At 42.3% G+C, this 15,644-nt stretch overlaps 1 protein-coding gene across 3 annotated transcripts in view; it reads right to left on the reverse strand.

Moving 5' to 3' along the window:
- KANSL1 (KAT8 regulatory NSL complex subunit 1) overlaps positions 1–15,644 on the reverse strand; it is a 171,742-nt gene that overhangs the window by 8,805 nt on the left and 147,293 nt on the right. For 2 of the 3 annotated variants that reach the window (XM_089901371.1, XM_022589041.3), the window contains 4 exons: positions 12,823–12,994; positions 4,147–4,329; positions 3,483–3,671; positions 2,999–3,147 (listed from right to left, as the gene is read on the reverse strand). In XM_089901371.1, coding sequence (XP_089757497.1) covers positions 2,999–3,147; positions 3,483–3,671; positions 4,147–4,329; positions 12,823–12,994 — 693 coding nt within the window. The remainder of the gene's footprint in view (positions 1–2,998; positions 3,148–3,482; positions 3,672–4,146; positions 4,330–12,822; positions 12,995–15,644) is intronic. The other variant, XM_089901373.1, reaches the window with a different exon arrangement.

Genomic DNA, 15,644 nt, shown 5'->3' on the forward strand with positions numbered 1-15,644 from the left:
CCATGGTGACAATACAGCTGCAGACAACTAAGAGGCTACATTCAAACCCAAACCACCAAGTGTGGCCAGCCCAGAGTGAAGGAAGATGGGGAAGAGGTTGTTCCCTACAGCTGACCTCTCTACTCTCTGCTCCCAGAGGGGGATCTATGACTGATTCATCATATCATTTCAGGACCTTCTCAGAAAATGCTGAAAGGCAATGTTTCCTGGGCCAGGATTTTAGCTGCTGTCACCTACGATTTCAGGTTATTCCAATGTCTTTTTCATCTCAGTCTTCTCCTCTGTCTGTAAGAATAGGCTGTCGCTGACCTCACAAATTTAGGGTCACTGGTTGTAACCAAAATGGCTGAAGAGACTTTTGCAAGTCTTGCCTGCTGAGGATTAGTGACGTCACCCCGAAGGCTTCTGCCACATCTCTGCTGAACTTACACACCCCACTACGAGAAGTGCACCTTAAGAAAGCCTCAAGAGATAGCTTTCCCTGTATCTTGGTCAAGAATGAATGTGAGGGCTTCCCTGGTGGCGCAGTGGTTAAGAGTCCGCCTGCCGATGCAGGGGACGCGGGTTCGTGTCCCGGTCCGGGAAGATCCCACATGCCGCGGAGCGGCTGGGCCCGTGAGCCATGGCCGCTGAGCCTGCGCTCCACAACGGGAGAGGCCACAACAGTGAGAGGCCCGCGTACGGCAAAAAAAAAAAAAAAAAAAAGAATGAATGTGAAACTGCTGGCAGAAACAGGAATGTACTTTCCGTGAATCTCCTTGGGCCTGCTGTTAGTGCCTTCAAGGCAAAGGGACAGGAGCGGGTTGTGGGGTTCAGCAGGCTCCAGCTCCCACCCTACATTTAGATTTCCAAATTCCATAAGGCACTCATTCGATCTAACTTAACTACTTTCTCCTGTTTGGAACGAGGTGGAGGGCAGGTAATGGGAATGAAAAGTGGTTCCCACAGCTGGCTGCACATCAGATGTACGATGAGGAGTATACTTAAAAAAGAAAAAGAAGGAACAGGTTCAGGGCCCCCTCTCTTCTAACTACCAAATCAGAATACCCAGGGCTTCCAAGAAAGAAAAGAAAAAAGGCCATGGAGGTGATTCTGGTGCGTCTATCAGCTCTTGTGGCTTTCTGTGGGAGCACTACCACATACACCCCATCCCTCTCCTCCCCCACCATTTCTCCAGTCTCTTGTAGCTTCTCTACCTTATTTTACCTACCTGGCCTATCACTCTTCTTGCTATTATATAAATCCAGACTCTCTGAAAAAAGGCAGCAAGAGCCTTAAGGGTCAGCACAGTGCTATATACAAAATTTGTACTCATTAGACAATAAGTAAAAATTTCAAGTGATCCAGGCCTAAGTTTACATTCTCCAGGCACAAGAGGGCGGCAGGTGAAAAAATACTGAAGTCTCACCAAGTCTCAGAGAAGACTTCTATTAGAATTAGCCTCTTTAAAATAGTCTGGTTTTTCTGAGGTCCCCTACTAATGGACAACTGAGTTAGTGATAGATACTACAACACCTATGCAGACAAAATCTGTGGGTGTGGGAGGGGAGGAACAAAGAGGTCATTTGGAAAAGACTCTGATTTTTTTTTTTTTTTTTTTTGCGGTACACAGGTCTCTCACTGTTGTGGCCTCTCCCGTTGCGGAGCACAGGCTCCAGATGCGCAGGCTCAGCAGCCATGGCTCATGAGCCTAGCTGCTCTGCGGCATGTGGGACCTTCCCGTACTGGGACACGAACCCGTGTCCCCTGCATCGGCAGGTGGACTCTCAACCACTGCACCACCAGGGAAGCCCAAGACTCTGATTTTTAAGAGTAAAGACAGAACAATGTGAAGAATTCCTACCTGATCGCAGGAGCTCAGTGAGCACATTTTGTGGGCTTCGAAGTTTCTTGATATAAGCTCTGAAGGGGCTTCAAAGCACCTGTATAAGTCACCCCTGTAATGCCGCAACCTAGGCTCACTTTGTGCAGCGTGATGGTAAGAGAACTGGTTCTGCAGTCAGACTGCCTGGGTTTGAATCACAATTACACCCTCACAAGTCACCTCACTTTATGCAGCTTACTTAACCTTGGAAAGACTCAGTTTCCCTGCCAACAAAATGGGAATCTTTTATACCACCTACGCCTCAAAGGGCATTCATTAAAGGATTGAATGAGGTAACACACATAATGCACTCAGCGCTGACACAACAAACATTACAGTTGTGTCGTTTTATTTTTTACTATTTCCATTATTATTATCATTACTATATAAAGGACCCTTTTAGTGGGCACAAAGCAGCTACAGGTATATGTGTTAAAGGAGGCACACACTGAGTAATTAAAACACTAGAATGATATTAATGTCTGGAATGGCCGTGCAAGCAGCTTTCGGGGTGGAGTGTGGTACCACAAAAGCGGATCAGGGGCCAAAGAGCCTGCCGTTATGAGCACACTACATGTCAGTACTCCCAGCGTGGCCTGCTGGATCTGTAATTCTGCTCTGTACACGTAAAAAACATGGGCTCTATGTCCCGCTTCCCTTGCAAGCACCCTAACACACCCAGTGTTTATTCTCAGCACTCCAGCTCCACTCCCCAGGAGAGTAAAAACAAGGAAATCAAACATCTCCAATGCCCACAGGCATCTCTCTTTTATCCCTCCTCTCATGTTTACTTAGCCCAACAGAGTTAGAGTCATGATACTGTTGAGTTCTGTGTGAAACTTAGTCCCACGCATCCTGAATAGTCATAGATCACCCAAGAGTTTGTCTCTGCATCAAGCTTTCTATGGCTGGCTCAGCTCAGATCCATGTCTACTGTGAAAAACAACTCAAGGAAAACAATGTAACGGAGGATCAAATAGCACCACTTTGACTTGAAAAAGACAAATACGCCAAGATGAGTCGAGTCCCCATAACTGCCCTGGCCCTTACAACCCTCTCTCTACACTGTCCTCCAGACCCACTGGATCGAGCTGTCACTGCAGAGGGGCTGTCCAACTCCACGCAGGTACTTACAGACGTGCTGGCTGTAACCTGTGGACTAGAGCTGGTGGGTGCAGAGGTGTCTGATGACGCGGAGAGCTGTCGCACCAAGGGACTGTGTGGTGAATGGTGGGTGGCCGCCAAGTAGCTCGAACTGCTCAGGTCCGTGTGATGCTTCAACACTGCAGAAGTCAACAGAAAAGAAGAATACGTGGCTACCTCAACCTGCTCTACTTCCAGCATAAGCCAGGAATGCCAGCAATATGCAGTAAAGGCAAAAATGCTTTCTAAGCCTAAAGGATAAAAAGATGAAGCAAACTGGTTGACGGGAGGTAGGGATGGAGCAGAGGTTGCTACAGAGTAAGAAGTGACCTACACTTAGAAGCAGTAGGGGCCCTCTACTCTGCCTTCCTAGAAAGTGAAGGACAAAGCTAAGGGCAATTATAAGAAGCCCAGGCTGCCCCAGAAAGCCCTGAGCAGGTGCAAACGAAGGCAGAGGTGCCGGGCCTGGCCCTACCTTCACTTCTCTCGGATGAATGGTCTCGCAATCTCATTTTGCTGTGGTTTGGGTCATGCACGGGTGGCGGCGGGTTGAGCGAGCGCTCTGCTTTGGGCGCTGTCACTCGCTCCACCATAGGCACGGCCCCCACATCGTCTAAGTGCTGCCTGTGGGTCCTGTCAGGCCGGGTTTGGTGATGGGACAGCTCTGAAGAGGGGAACAGAAAAAGAGCTGTGAAACACCTCCTCTCAATCTTTTCTTATTTGAGTTCCGAGCTCGAGTTCTCTCTAGGTCAGTGATAGACACCCAGGGCAGCAGGACAGTCCTCTGGGACTGACGCTTCTGGCAAATAACACACTGGCCAAAACAGACCAGGGAGCCCACAGGGCTCAACCAGAAAAAAGTGACACCAGACTACAGAAGACAGCCTGCCCACAGATGGACCCAATGCCATGGAACAGTTGGCTGTTCACTGAGCCCCAAGATACATGGTGTCTGGAATAGCTTTCACAGTCCATCCGAGAGCATCTAAGGCAAGTAGGAAAAGAAGACTGTGAGCTGAATTTACACCAGTCAACTGCTTCTCCCAACCCCAACACAGTGCCATGGCCATACCAGTAACCTAAGAACATAAAAGGAATAGGAAAGTAATTGGAGGACTCTCTGGACCCCTGAAACTTACTGGCTGTTGTCAGGAAGGAGTTGACCAACTTGTGCCTGTCTTTACGAGTTGGATCAGGGAGACTGCCTGGCATGGGTGCTCTGTGCTTAAGTGAAAACTTTTTTGGAGGTTTGATTTTGTCAAAAGGTTTGTTCTGCCATTGAGATTTCAGCATGCTCTGGAAGTGCAGGCTTGTGGGAACATCTGCAAGAAACACAAAACACTGCGGTTTTAGTCCAGACACCTGGGCTCTGGGCTCTTCTCTCACAAAGTGAGGCGTGTTCACAGCAACTCTAGGTCACCGGTGAGTGAGACCCACACTGCACCCTTCTTTTATTTACCCAGTGGCAGGATGACCCAAGCAGGGCAAGCACTGTCAAGTGGAAGATCTGTTTATTGGAACTTTACTGAAGGTCATTCTTTTATTCACAGACAAGTCACTGTTGCCTTTTATTTGCAAGTTCCAAACAAAAAAAATCTAAAACACCTTTTGTTAGATTGATGAACTTTTCTTTGTTCCTGTGTTCCACCAAGTCTGTTAATTTTATTGGTTTGAAAGGTTGATAAACATCCTGTTCTTATTCTTCTAGAAACCGAAATATTTCGACCTACTTCTTTCTATCAACATAAAGTTAATCAGGATATATTCATCCAACAACTACTTACCGTCTATTATTTTATCAGACACTGTACTGGGTACTACATCTTCCCCTAAATAAGAACTATACTATTCTCCCCCCTCCTTCCTCCAGACCCTCACCACCTCCCACCTGGGGATTACCTAGGTTTTTAAGTGGATTAGTTAATATTCAATATCGTGAATTAATCTTTTAGACTTAATTATAATTTTTTAACCTTCTTTGGGGGTTCACCACTGTTTCTTGCATCTTTCCATTTTGTTAGTTTCCTCTTTTATTTTCCTAAGAATGTGGCCTTGAGTAATTTCTTTAGAAATAGTATTTCTAGATTAAAACCAGTTTTCTCTCAGACTTTAAAGCTATTACTACAGTGTCACCATTAAGATGGAATCTGACTCATTCACTTGTAGGTGCTCTGTTTCTTCCTTTAAACTTTTATTGGGGGAAAAAAGCTTGTTGTGGTACTCTATAGGTCAATTTGGGGAGAACTCTAATACTGAGTCTTTCAATCAGTGAACGTGGTACACCTCTCCATTTATTTAGGATTTCTTTAATTTTCTCTCATCAGTGTTAGGTAGTTTTCATTGTACAGTTCTTTAAAGAAAAAGTTATTTATTATTAATTAATTAACTTATTTAGCTAGCTGCGCCAGGTCTTAGTTGCAGCACGCGGGATCCAGTTCCCTGACCAAGGATCAAACCTGAGCCCCTGCATTGGGAGTGTGGAGTCTTAACCACTAGACCACCAAGGAAGTCCCCATTGTACAGTTCTTATACATATTTTGTTAATTTGATATTTTTGATGACATTATACATGATAGCATTTTTAAAAATTTCAATTTATAATTGTTTACTGCTAGTATGTAGAAATACAGTAATTTTTAATATAGTGACCTGTATCCTGTGATCTTGCTAAATCCATTACGAAGTTTTTGTTTGTTGTTGTGTTGTCCTTAGAATTTTCTACATACACAAGTATGTCACTTACAAAAAGCTGTTTTACTTTCTAATTTGTATGCCTTTTATTTCTATTTCTTGTCCTATTATTCTGGGTAGAACCTCTAGTGGCAATCGGAAACTTACATTTTTCCTTTTTATAGTCTCATTCTGAAACTTCACCACCATGGATATAGGTGTGGGTCTTTTTTCAGGGTTCTGAAAAACTTTCCATGGTCCTTTTTAATCTGAAGACCAGAACATCTCTCTTTAGCTCCCAATTCCTCCTGGGAATCATTAACTACCTGGGACATAGTCAAAGTCCAAGCCCCTGGGACTTCCCTGGTGGCACAGTGGTTAAGAATCCGCCTGCCAATGCAAGTGACGTGGATTCGAGCCCTGGTCTGGGAAGATCTCACATGCCATGGAGCAACTAAGCCCGTGCGCCACAACTACTGAGCCCACATGCCACAACTACTGAAGCCCACATGTCTAGAGCCCGTGCTCTGCAACAAGAGAAGCCACCACAATTAGAAACATTTGCACCACAACAAAGAGCAGCCCCTGCTCGCTGCAACTAGAGGAAGCCCAGGCACAGCAACGAAGACCCAATGCGGCCAAAACTAACATAAATAAAACAAATTAAAAAAAAAAAAAAGGTCCCAGCCCCTGAGTTCATACCCGCTGCTGTAGCAAAGAATGAAACACCACCGCTTTATGGAAAAGGGGAAAAATCCAACCTAGCTATATTCCAAAACAAGTCCAAACTTATCACCCAGGCAAATGCCCAGGTCCCATCCTTCGTTCTGTGTCCTTTTTCACTGTGGGCAAAGAACCTTCCCCTACCAGCTCCTACCCCATAGGAGTTTACTCAAAAGCATGTGCTTTGGGCTCCCCTTTTTTCTAGTTTTACTTCTTCACAGTTATCCTGTTTGTTTTCCATCTTTCAAAAATCACTCCAAACTCTATTCACCAATGGCATGCCTTCTTTTTTTCAGAATTGTTAGAGGTTTATTTAGTGTATTTTCTAAACATTATTGGGGTTTTGGTGCCCAGGGATCTGATGTGCTTAATCTGAGCTAGGAATGGGGGGCAAAGAAGAGGGGAATAAATTAACGTTTACTAAACCCATTATACTGTGGCTGGCACTGTGTATTACTTAATCTTCGTAACAATTCCATGATGTAAACATTACTATGCTCCCTTTAAAGCTAAAAAACAGATCCAGAAAGGTGAATTAACTGTCAAGGTTACACAGTTTAGTGAGTAACAAGCAACATTCAAACTCAGGTCTGTAAAATCCTAAAACCTATACTCTTAGCCACTACACCATGAAATTATTCTTTGGCCCAGAGAATGGAGCAGTTTAATCCTGGCGTGAAATCTGATATTTCTCAAATTATTCCCAAGGAACTGGAGAGTACAGGATATTTTTCATAAGAGTTCTGCAGTGTAAAAAAGAAACTCCTTCCTATAGCATAGACCATGTATTTCATGACACTTCAAAGAACAAGATACATCTCTGGGAACAGTGCTATCTCCTGAAATTTTTTCCCATAATCATTCTTTCTTTTCTACACTTAAAAACAAATTCACCTATCCCAAACCTTAACATAAATATATCAGCTTTCAGCCAGGCCAACGATATCAGAGCTCATTGTACTCCCAGCCCTTAGATCCCACCCAAGGCCCTCAATAAAATGGTTTGATTTTCCCACCCCGCAAAGGTCAAATGTTAAAAAAAAAAAAAAAAAAAAAAAAAAAGATCTCCCAACTAAGAATTAAGTTTAGAGGTATTAATGGTAAAAATTCCTTGCTCTAACTCAGAGTGGTTGGGGAAAAGTATATAGGAAATAAAGCATCGTCTAGAGGAATTCTGAAAGCTGGGCTGAGCTTGAAGGTATAAAGAAGGCTCAAGAAGTGGAAGAGCACCTCCTCTATATCCCAGGATACCCCTTGGTCAGCAGGAGAGTTATTCCCCCTTGGCAAAGGCTGGTGTTTTGTTTTTTTTTTGGCCATGCCACGCAGCATGCAGAATCTTCCCTGAGCAGGGATCGATCCCCCTGCATTGGGAGTATGGAGTCTTAACTACTGGACTGCCAAGGAAGCCTGCAAAGGCTGTTTAATGGGACTACAAAAGCATAGTAGTTTCATTGTCTTTTCCTTTTATTTTCCACAGTCACTGTGCTCCCAAACCTGAAAATTAAGCCAGGGAGAAAAAGAAATAGGATATGGTTATGGTGGAAATAAGTAGTCCTAGACACGGGTCCTCGTCCCATCACTGAGTAGGAGAAAACAAGAACAAATCACTTAGCTGGGTTTTAGCTTCTTCATCTGTAAAATGAGGCAGCAAGACTTGATCAGAGCTGGTAACATCCTAGCACACATGCTCTAGCTCTCTCCTCTTCTGTCTGCTGCAGGCACAGACTACTCGCAACATTCTTTCTGTTGTACCCCAAGACCTTAGACCCATCTCAAGTAATTAACTAGTTAATTAAATCCATACAGACAACGTCAATCAATTCGAGTTAAGCACGAGAGAAAAGACATTTATATGTTATTGCTAGACCAGATGACTACTGATCTCTAACATGTTAAATCAATGAGTCTTCAACTAAAACTCCACTCCCCTCATTTAAATGCTCTGAAGCGGAAGCTGGCACAGTGTAGACCACTACTGCCTTGTGCTCTGGAGCTGAGGTACTAAGCAGAACCAAGAGCAATTTCCCCTATAAGCCCATTGAGTAAGCAGTTAGGGATAATAACAAACTGTTTAAGGGACTCAGGCTGCTAGAAGTTTGCTGTGTTTTAACTGCTTTTATATGAGTAAAGAGAAACTCAAGTTAAACCCCCCAGTCAGTGAACAAAAATGATCTCTTAGGAATTGCTGGTCTGAGTTCCTGTTCTGAGTAATAACACCTGGGATCTACAGAGCTACAACTCTGAAACAGATTGGATATAGAGGACCTGAAAGTAAGCAAAGAGTTGTAAAAATGCAAGAGAACACAGCAGAGACCCATTCAGCTAGAGGACTCCACACACTGCATACCTGCAGAGGTAATGGCTATTAAAGTATATTATCAAACAGGAAGGTGCAGATCCTTGAAGTGCAGATCAATGACAGGAAACATCATCTTAGGTTACTATTTCCTCAAACAAAATGAAAAAACTTTAACTTCAGGCCCACCAGGGTCTGACACTCCAAGATTAACCTGCTTTATTCATTACTTTCCACCATTTTCTCAAGAACACTTTCTTGTGGTGTTTTGTAATGCTCACTTCCTCCTCCTGCTGGTAAGGTGCAGTGGCCTCATGTATACAGCTAATTGTCTTGGCAAGCTCTCTCAAAAGAGCATTGATCTTCACAGCCAGCAGGTGGTGCTCTTACTAAGCACAAACCTAAATCTAAACATTCTTTTCCCCAAGGTTATATACATCCTCTACATTTCAAGCTAAGGATTAACTGGCTTGATTAAGTGAGGTAATAAGGAAACAAGCTCCTCTTTCTGGAGTACTAAAGGGTTATCACACCCTAATGTCTCCACCTTCCAGTCAGGCAGTAGTTCCTCAAATTAATGGTAGTGGCTGAGGTGTGGCAAGATGGAAGATAGAATTCTAAGATTAAGAGCTGCAGTTGGTTCCCATCCTCACAAAGTACACAAACTGGTTAGGAAACATTAGTAAAACTCTACACAAAAATGAAAAGTTGGAAGTCCCGCCGTCTTTTAAATACAGTCTAGAGAAGAGGCTGCAAAGGGGTGGCGCAGAAGTCAGGTGTGGAGCACGTCTGACCCACACAGGGGTGCTGGCTGCTAGTCTTCACCATTACTCACTATTCTACACAGAGATATTTGGGGCATCTCAATACTTTAGGAGGCGCTATTCACATCTTTGTGGCCCTGGGAATCTTCCAGTTTACAAATAGATAGCATTCTGAATGTGGCAGTTGGTTGGATCAAGTCAAAATTATCCCGATAGTCACAATATTAGATACACTAATTAGGTCCCCGAATCAACCCACAGAAAGTCTTAATTTATCCATAGGCAGATACGTTAATCATTCTACTTGGTATATATACTATTCCCCTGTACAGTCTCATAAGTAAGAGTTTAATGACCAACTCGCTTGTCCAAACCCTAATGTCATGGTTAGGAGGGGTGTGTGTGTGTGTGTGTGTGTGTGTGTGTGTGTGTGTACACCTACACGTGTGTGTGTCAGAGAGAGGGGAGAGAAGGGGGAAAGGCAGGAGGGGGAAAAAGTGGGGGGGGAGACAAGACAGACACAGAGAAACGGCAGGCGGGAAAATGAAGACCACAGAGACCATAGAAAGGGGCCTCCTTCCTTTCCCCCTCATTTGCTACCTATAGTTGCTTGGAATGGAATGGAGTGGGGAAGTGTAAGGGCAGCAGTCAGATTTATAGATACGATGCAGTCAGAAGAACAGAAAGTGTTAATAGGGAATGGGTACCTCCTAGTAGAGATGCTGAATGATGGAACAGGAGACGCCAGGCAGGTGTTTCAGGCATATCTGATCGGGGGATGGGAGACAGAATTCACAACTATACATGGTAATACTGCTGACAAAGGAATGATCAACATATTTATCAACTGATATTCAATGAGTATGGAAGAGACCTTATCAGAATCAGATATATAACTACAGGCTTCAGCCTTCTTTATTCAAATATGAGACCATACAATTCAATATTGTAATCCTGAGAGAGTAACTCAAGAAATGTTCCCAAATCATCCTGGTGTCTCTGTCTGTAGCTAGAGTCTGGAAACAGGTAGAAACCTGACTTCTCTTAATATCCTGGCTGGGGAGAAACATGAACTATAGTGAAAAGAAGGACAGGTATCAGATGACCTCGGTTTGAATTCTGGAGCCTTCTACATTAGCTATGTAGCCTGAGATAAACCACAACCTCTCTAAGCCTATTTCTTGATCTGTAAAACTGAAGTAACTTTATAAGATTACTGAGAGAAGCAAATGAAACAAGTATAAGAAAAGTGCTTGTAAACTATAAAACACTATATAAATATTATCTTAAATTATATAAGTTATAATCCAAATGGCAAGAAAGGGTAAATGTCAATGACTCTGGAATCTGAAGTACAGAGGAGGATGTTGTAGTGTTTTCTACTCATCATGTTCTAAAGTTTATTTACTGCTCCACCACTCCTGACCTAAACCCCTGCCTAGCTTGCTATCCATATGTTTCAAGTTCTCTAAATATTTCCACTCTTACTAGAAGTCATGTGGCAGCAAGAATATTATACCATGCCTTTCTTACAGTTGAAGGGAGTCATGATAGTAGGGCTTGGAGTAGCTCAACAGATTTAGGTGACCAAGAAAGAATCCAGTCATTTGAAGGACAGATAAGGAATGAGGGGATTACAGTCATCTAATGTTTGATCAATTAGAAGATGGGATTCTCCAGGATAGTTTATCAGTAATGACTGTTTTTATAAATAAAGTTTTATTGAAACAGCCACACCCACTTGCTTATACATGGTCTACGACTGCTTTTGTACTATATGGGAAGAGTTGCCTAGTTACAACATAGACTAAACCTAGCCAGTATGATCCATAAAGCCTAAATTACTTAGTATCTGCCCTTTTATGAAAAAGATAATATACTACTGATGCTAGAAAAAACTTGGGTTTTCTTCTCATGCCAATAAGTAAATCTTACATCCCATATAATTCACATTCCCCAGACTCCTATTTTAGTTATCCTCCTTTCAAAAACTTGTACAGACTATCTGTAAGGTGCTATGAAGGACAGAGCAGGAAGAAAAACATGGTCCCTTATCCCGAGAGAACTTAAAATTTAACTAATGGAAAATAAGGTCATAAACAGCCATCATATAAGCCATAACACATAGATAAAATAACACAGTGATTCAAGAGGGGCCAGATCATGAGATTATTTGCAAATCAGTGAAACAAATCCAGATTATGAAAACACTGGCTTCCTGTAGTCTATAGAACAGTTTTCAACATTTTTGCTCATGTACCCCCACCATTTGAAATGTAATTTTTTATTTTTTAAATTTAAAAATTTTTTTGGCCACACCGCGAGGCTTGTAGGATCTCAGTTCCCCAACCACGAATTGAACCCGGGCCCTGAGCAGTGAAAGCATGGAGTCCTAACCACTGGACCGCCAGGGAATTCCGAAATATAGTTTTTAATAAAATCATAAACTCAGTTGTAAAGGCTGTATTTTCTAGAATACTACATGCATTAAAGATATTTATTTATACCAACACCTCAGCATGTACATATATATTTACCTTAACTAAAAAAAATCTTTTACACCTACTTATTCAATCAGACTACAGTCACAGTAAAATCTAATTTCAGTTGTTAATTCTTTCTTTTTAAAACTTAAATACTGTACAGTTGACGTGCAATATGTTAGTTTCAGGTGTAAGTTATTAATTCTCTAAATATTTATTCTAAGGTGACAGAAAAGGCAGAGAATCTTGCCTCAAGTGATATACAAAAAAATAATGTACCTCTGTCTTCATTATTTTTTATTCAAAACTTTCTTTTACTTAATTCCCACAGGATTCTTCTTCAGGAGCCATGAACTCTGAAATGGTTCCTTTGGTGTCCCTACTGCCCAAGGTTTATACTCTGCGGGGCAAGACCCACAGCAAGACTCAATATGGGTAAGAGGAATGACTTTCATGTAGTGGGAGAAAAGCAATTATGAAAAGGGAGGTGGAAAAGGAAAATAGGCAGACATGGAGGCTTATCAGGTAGATCAACTTAGCAGCGCTGCCCATGCTGTTTTACATCATGGCACACATAGATAATACATTTTTTAAGACAGACTCTGTATAACAGACCAGGCTCCAAGCGTTGTGGCTGGAGGCAACTGTCCTAGCCTCACCATTTGAAGTGTTAGGGGAATTTCTCTCTTAGCAAGCTGCAATGTTTTAGTGGCACATTCCGGTCTGGGAGATCTATTTGCAAAATTCTAAGAGAAGACTTTGTTGACAGCAATACCTTGACAGTACCTGGGGGTTGTACCAGAATCTTGGCCGACTTTCTTTCACTTTGAACCCTTAAAGTCTCACGTATTAGACTTTGTATTATGTAGACTTTCTTACCATCTGGAAATGCTAGAACCGGGTGAACACAAGAATCCAACTGGGAAAGGCGTTCCAACAGAGGGGCTTCATAGTGGATTTCTGGAGGCGTGGTGCTGGCACTGCCTGAGCCGCACAGTGCACAGGAGGGGTTCACATCACAGCCAGAGCGCACTGTGCTGTTCCGGTGAACCTGTGAAAAGTCAGACAAAACTGACAATTCAGTGTCTGATAAAAACCCAGCTCCCCATTCAGTATCCCAAAGATTCAAAAGGCCCTCTCTAGGGACTTCCTTGGCAGTCCAGTGGTTAAGACTCCGTACTTCCAATGAAGGGGGGCACGGGTCCGATCCCTGGTCGGGGAACTAAGATCCTGCATGCCGTGCAGTGCGGCCGGAAACAAACAAAAAATCATTATGATGTACACCTGAAACTATATAATCTTATATGTCCATTATACCTCAATAAAATAAGAAATAAGTGACCTGCAAGCTAAAAAAAAAAAAAAGGCCCTCTCTAGGTACATATATGACACCAAACAAAAAGTGTGACCAGTTTGTTAAAAGATTTCCATTTCTCCAACACATTAACCTTCAAAGTAATTAAGTAAACCTGCTTCTTCTCCAATGAAGACATCAAGTTACGTGAAGCCCTTAGGTGCTTACCAAGAACACTTTACAAAACCTGTATGTTTCTACCATCTACTAAGGTGAATAGCTGGCTCCAGATTTCTGGCTGGAACATGACTTTGCCCTCTTCAGCAACTTCATCCACCTAAGAGCCATACTAATGAATAACCAACCATACCTCTCCTGTTCTTTTCACATCTCCTGCTATAAAAAGACTTCCAGGTGGCCTGAAATGACACGGCAAATTTCCGTGGACTACACAGAACTCATTAGCTACTCTTTAACCTAGCCTAAAAATCTACTGTTATAAAGCTCATACTTAAGTAATGAAAATGAATTTGGGATGGTGAGTGTTCATACACACAGTCTTTGTGTTAGATTAACTCCAATGGGATAGAAATCATTTTCATTAAACTTCCTTTGTATACATGTTAGCAGGATAAGAAATACCTCTCCAGCTAAGTCCACAGTCAAAAATAATCACAGTTGGGCTTCCCTGGTGGTGCAGTGGTTGAGAGTCCGCCTGCCGATGCAGGGGACACGGGTTCGTGCCCCGGTCCAGGAGGATCCCACATGCCGCGGAGCGGCTGGGCCCGTGAGCCACGGCTGCTGAGCCTGCGCGTCCGGAGCCTGTGCTCCACAACGGGAGAGGTCACAAGAGTGAGAGGCCCGCGAACCGCAGAAAAAAAATCACAATCAAAAATAATCTAAGTCTTCAAAAGATTTAATTCTGTTAAAAACAAAATGGGATTTTTATGATTTTGTGCTTTGAGGAGAAAACTTCAGGTCATGCTGAATGCAGGATCCCTAGGTTCTTGTGTTAGGATGAACAAGTCTGGCATTTGCCAAATCATGACCACAAAAAAGTCATCTGGGTAGCATGCAGTCCTAGAAGAAGGGACTTGTCTGTGGAATGACACTATGACAAGGAATGCTAGGAGCAAGGGTAGTATCATAATAAAGACAAAAGGGTAGCATCAAAACTCTGTAACAACTGCGAGAGGTGCATTTAGTTTCACCACACCCAACTCTTGAAAGCTGTTTGCCTTCACAGACACGCACAGAAGAAAGATAAATATGAGAACAATGCGGTCTTTATCAACATTCCCCAACTGCCTCCTTCTTGCAGCGACATAGATGGGTGGCATTCAAAGAAGGCCCTGTGAAGGTTAGACTGGGCAACTTACGCTAAAGTAAAAGTATTCTAATAAGCTGCAATTGTAGATGCCTTTGAAAGGAAATTATACGAACTAAACACACACTTCCGTAGACATTAACTGGTACTGTTTTGGGAAAAAATACCTCTTGCAACCTATTTAACCAGGGCTGGCTTTCTGGGGGAGGTAACATTTTGAGGCAGAGAGAGAGAGGGGCCTACGATGGCAGGGACAAAAACCACAGACTGCACAGGAGATGAATGGGAGGATTTAGGTAATCAGAATCCAAAAATGGCACCATAAATTTAAACACTGACAAGATTATAAAAAATATAAAAATCAGAATAAGAAATCTTAAAAGGGAGGTATATTTTCTCCTCATAAATTAACCCATGACATCAATTAGCTCTCCAAGTGGGCAATGCACAGCATTCCATTTTATAGACTGGATGTAGAGTAAAAACGATATGGCAAGAGGAACAAACTAGGAGAAAGATTAAAATAAAAACTGAAATTACCAAAAGAAAAAATACATGCTAGAAACAGCAAATTTAAGAACTGCTCTTTGGGAGTTTTTTTTCCGCCTCTTCCCAAACCCACCTCAAGAATGGGTTAGATAGGAACAGAGCAATTAATTAGATAAACTGTAAGACTGGCCTAATAAAGAGAAAAAAGGAAAAAATGCAAACATATAAGAACTCCTCAAAAAAGTACTAGTTAATTGATAAACTGGATACAGGATACAATAGTGTAGACACATACACACAGCCAAGTTAAAATAAAAATAGTCTTGACATAATAATGTTATCCAAATAAAACACTAACATGTAGAGAGATGCAGAGAGAAGGAGGATAGAGGAATGTGCAAGAAACCACTGACGTGGTTATGATGGTGGGGAGGAGATTAAGGAGAGCTTTCATTTTCCACATTATGCATTTCTATAATGCTTAAATGTTACAATTTTTATATTCCATCTAACTGGAGAATACAATACACATGCCTTAAATAAAGGTAGGGGCTCAGACTAGTCTTGTGTCCTCAGTGAAGTCTTTAAAAA

The sequence above is a fragment of the Delphinapterus leucas genome, chromosome 19, assembly GCF_059928025.1.
Source record: "Delphinapterus leucas isolate spDelLeu-1000000601 "Yukka" chromosome 19, BTC_Dleu_Yukka2, whole genome shotgun sequence".
NCBI classification, from domain to species: Eukaryota; Metazoa; Chordata; class Mammalia; order Artiodactyla; family Monodontidae; genus Delphinapterus; species Delphinapterus leucas.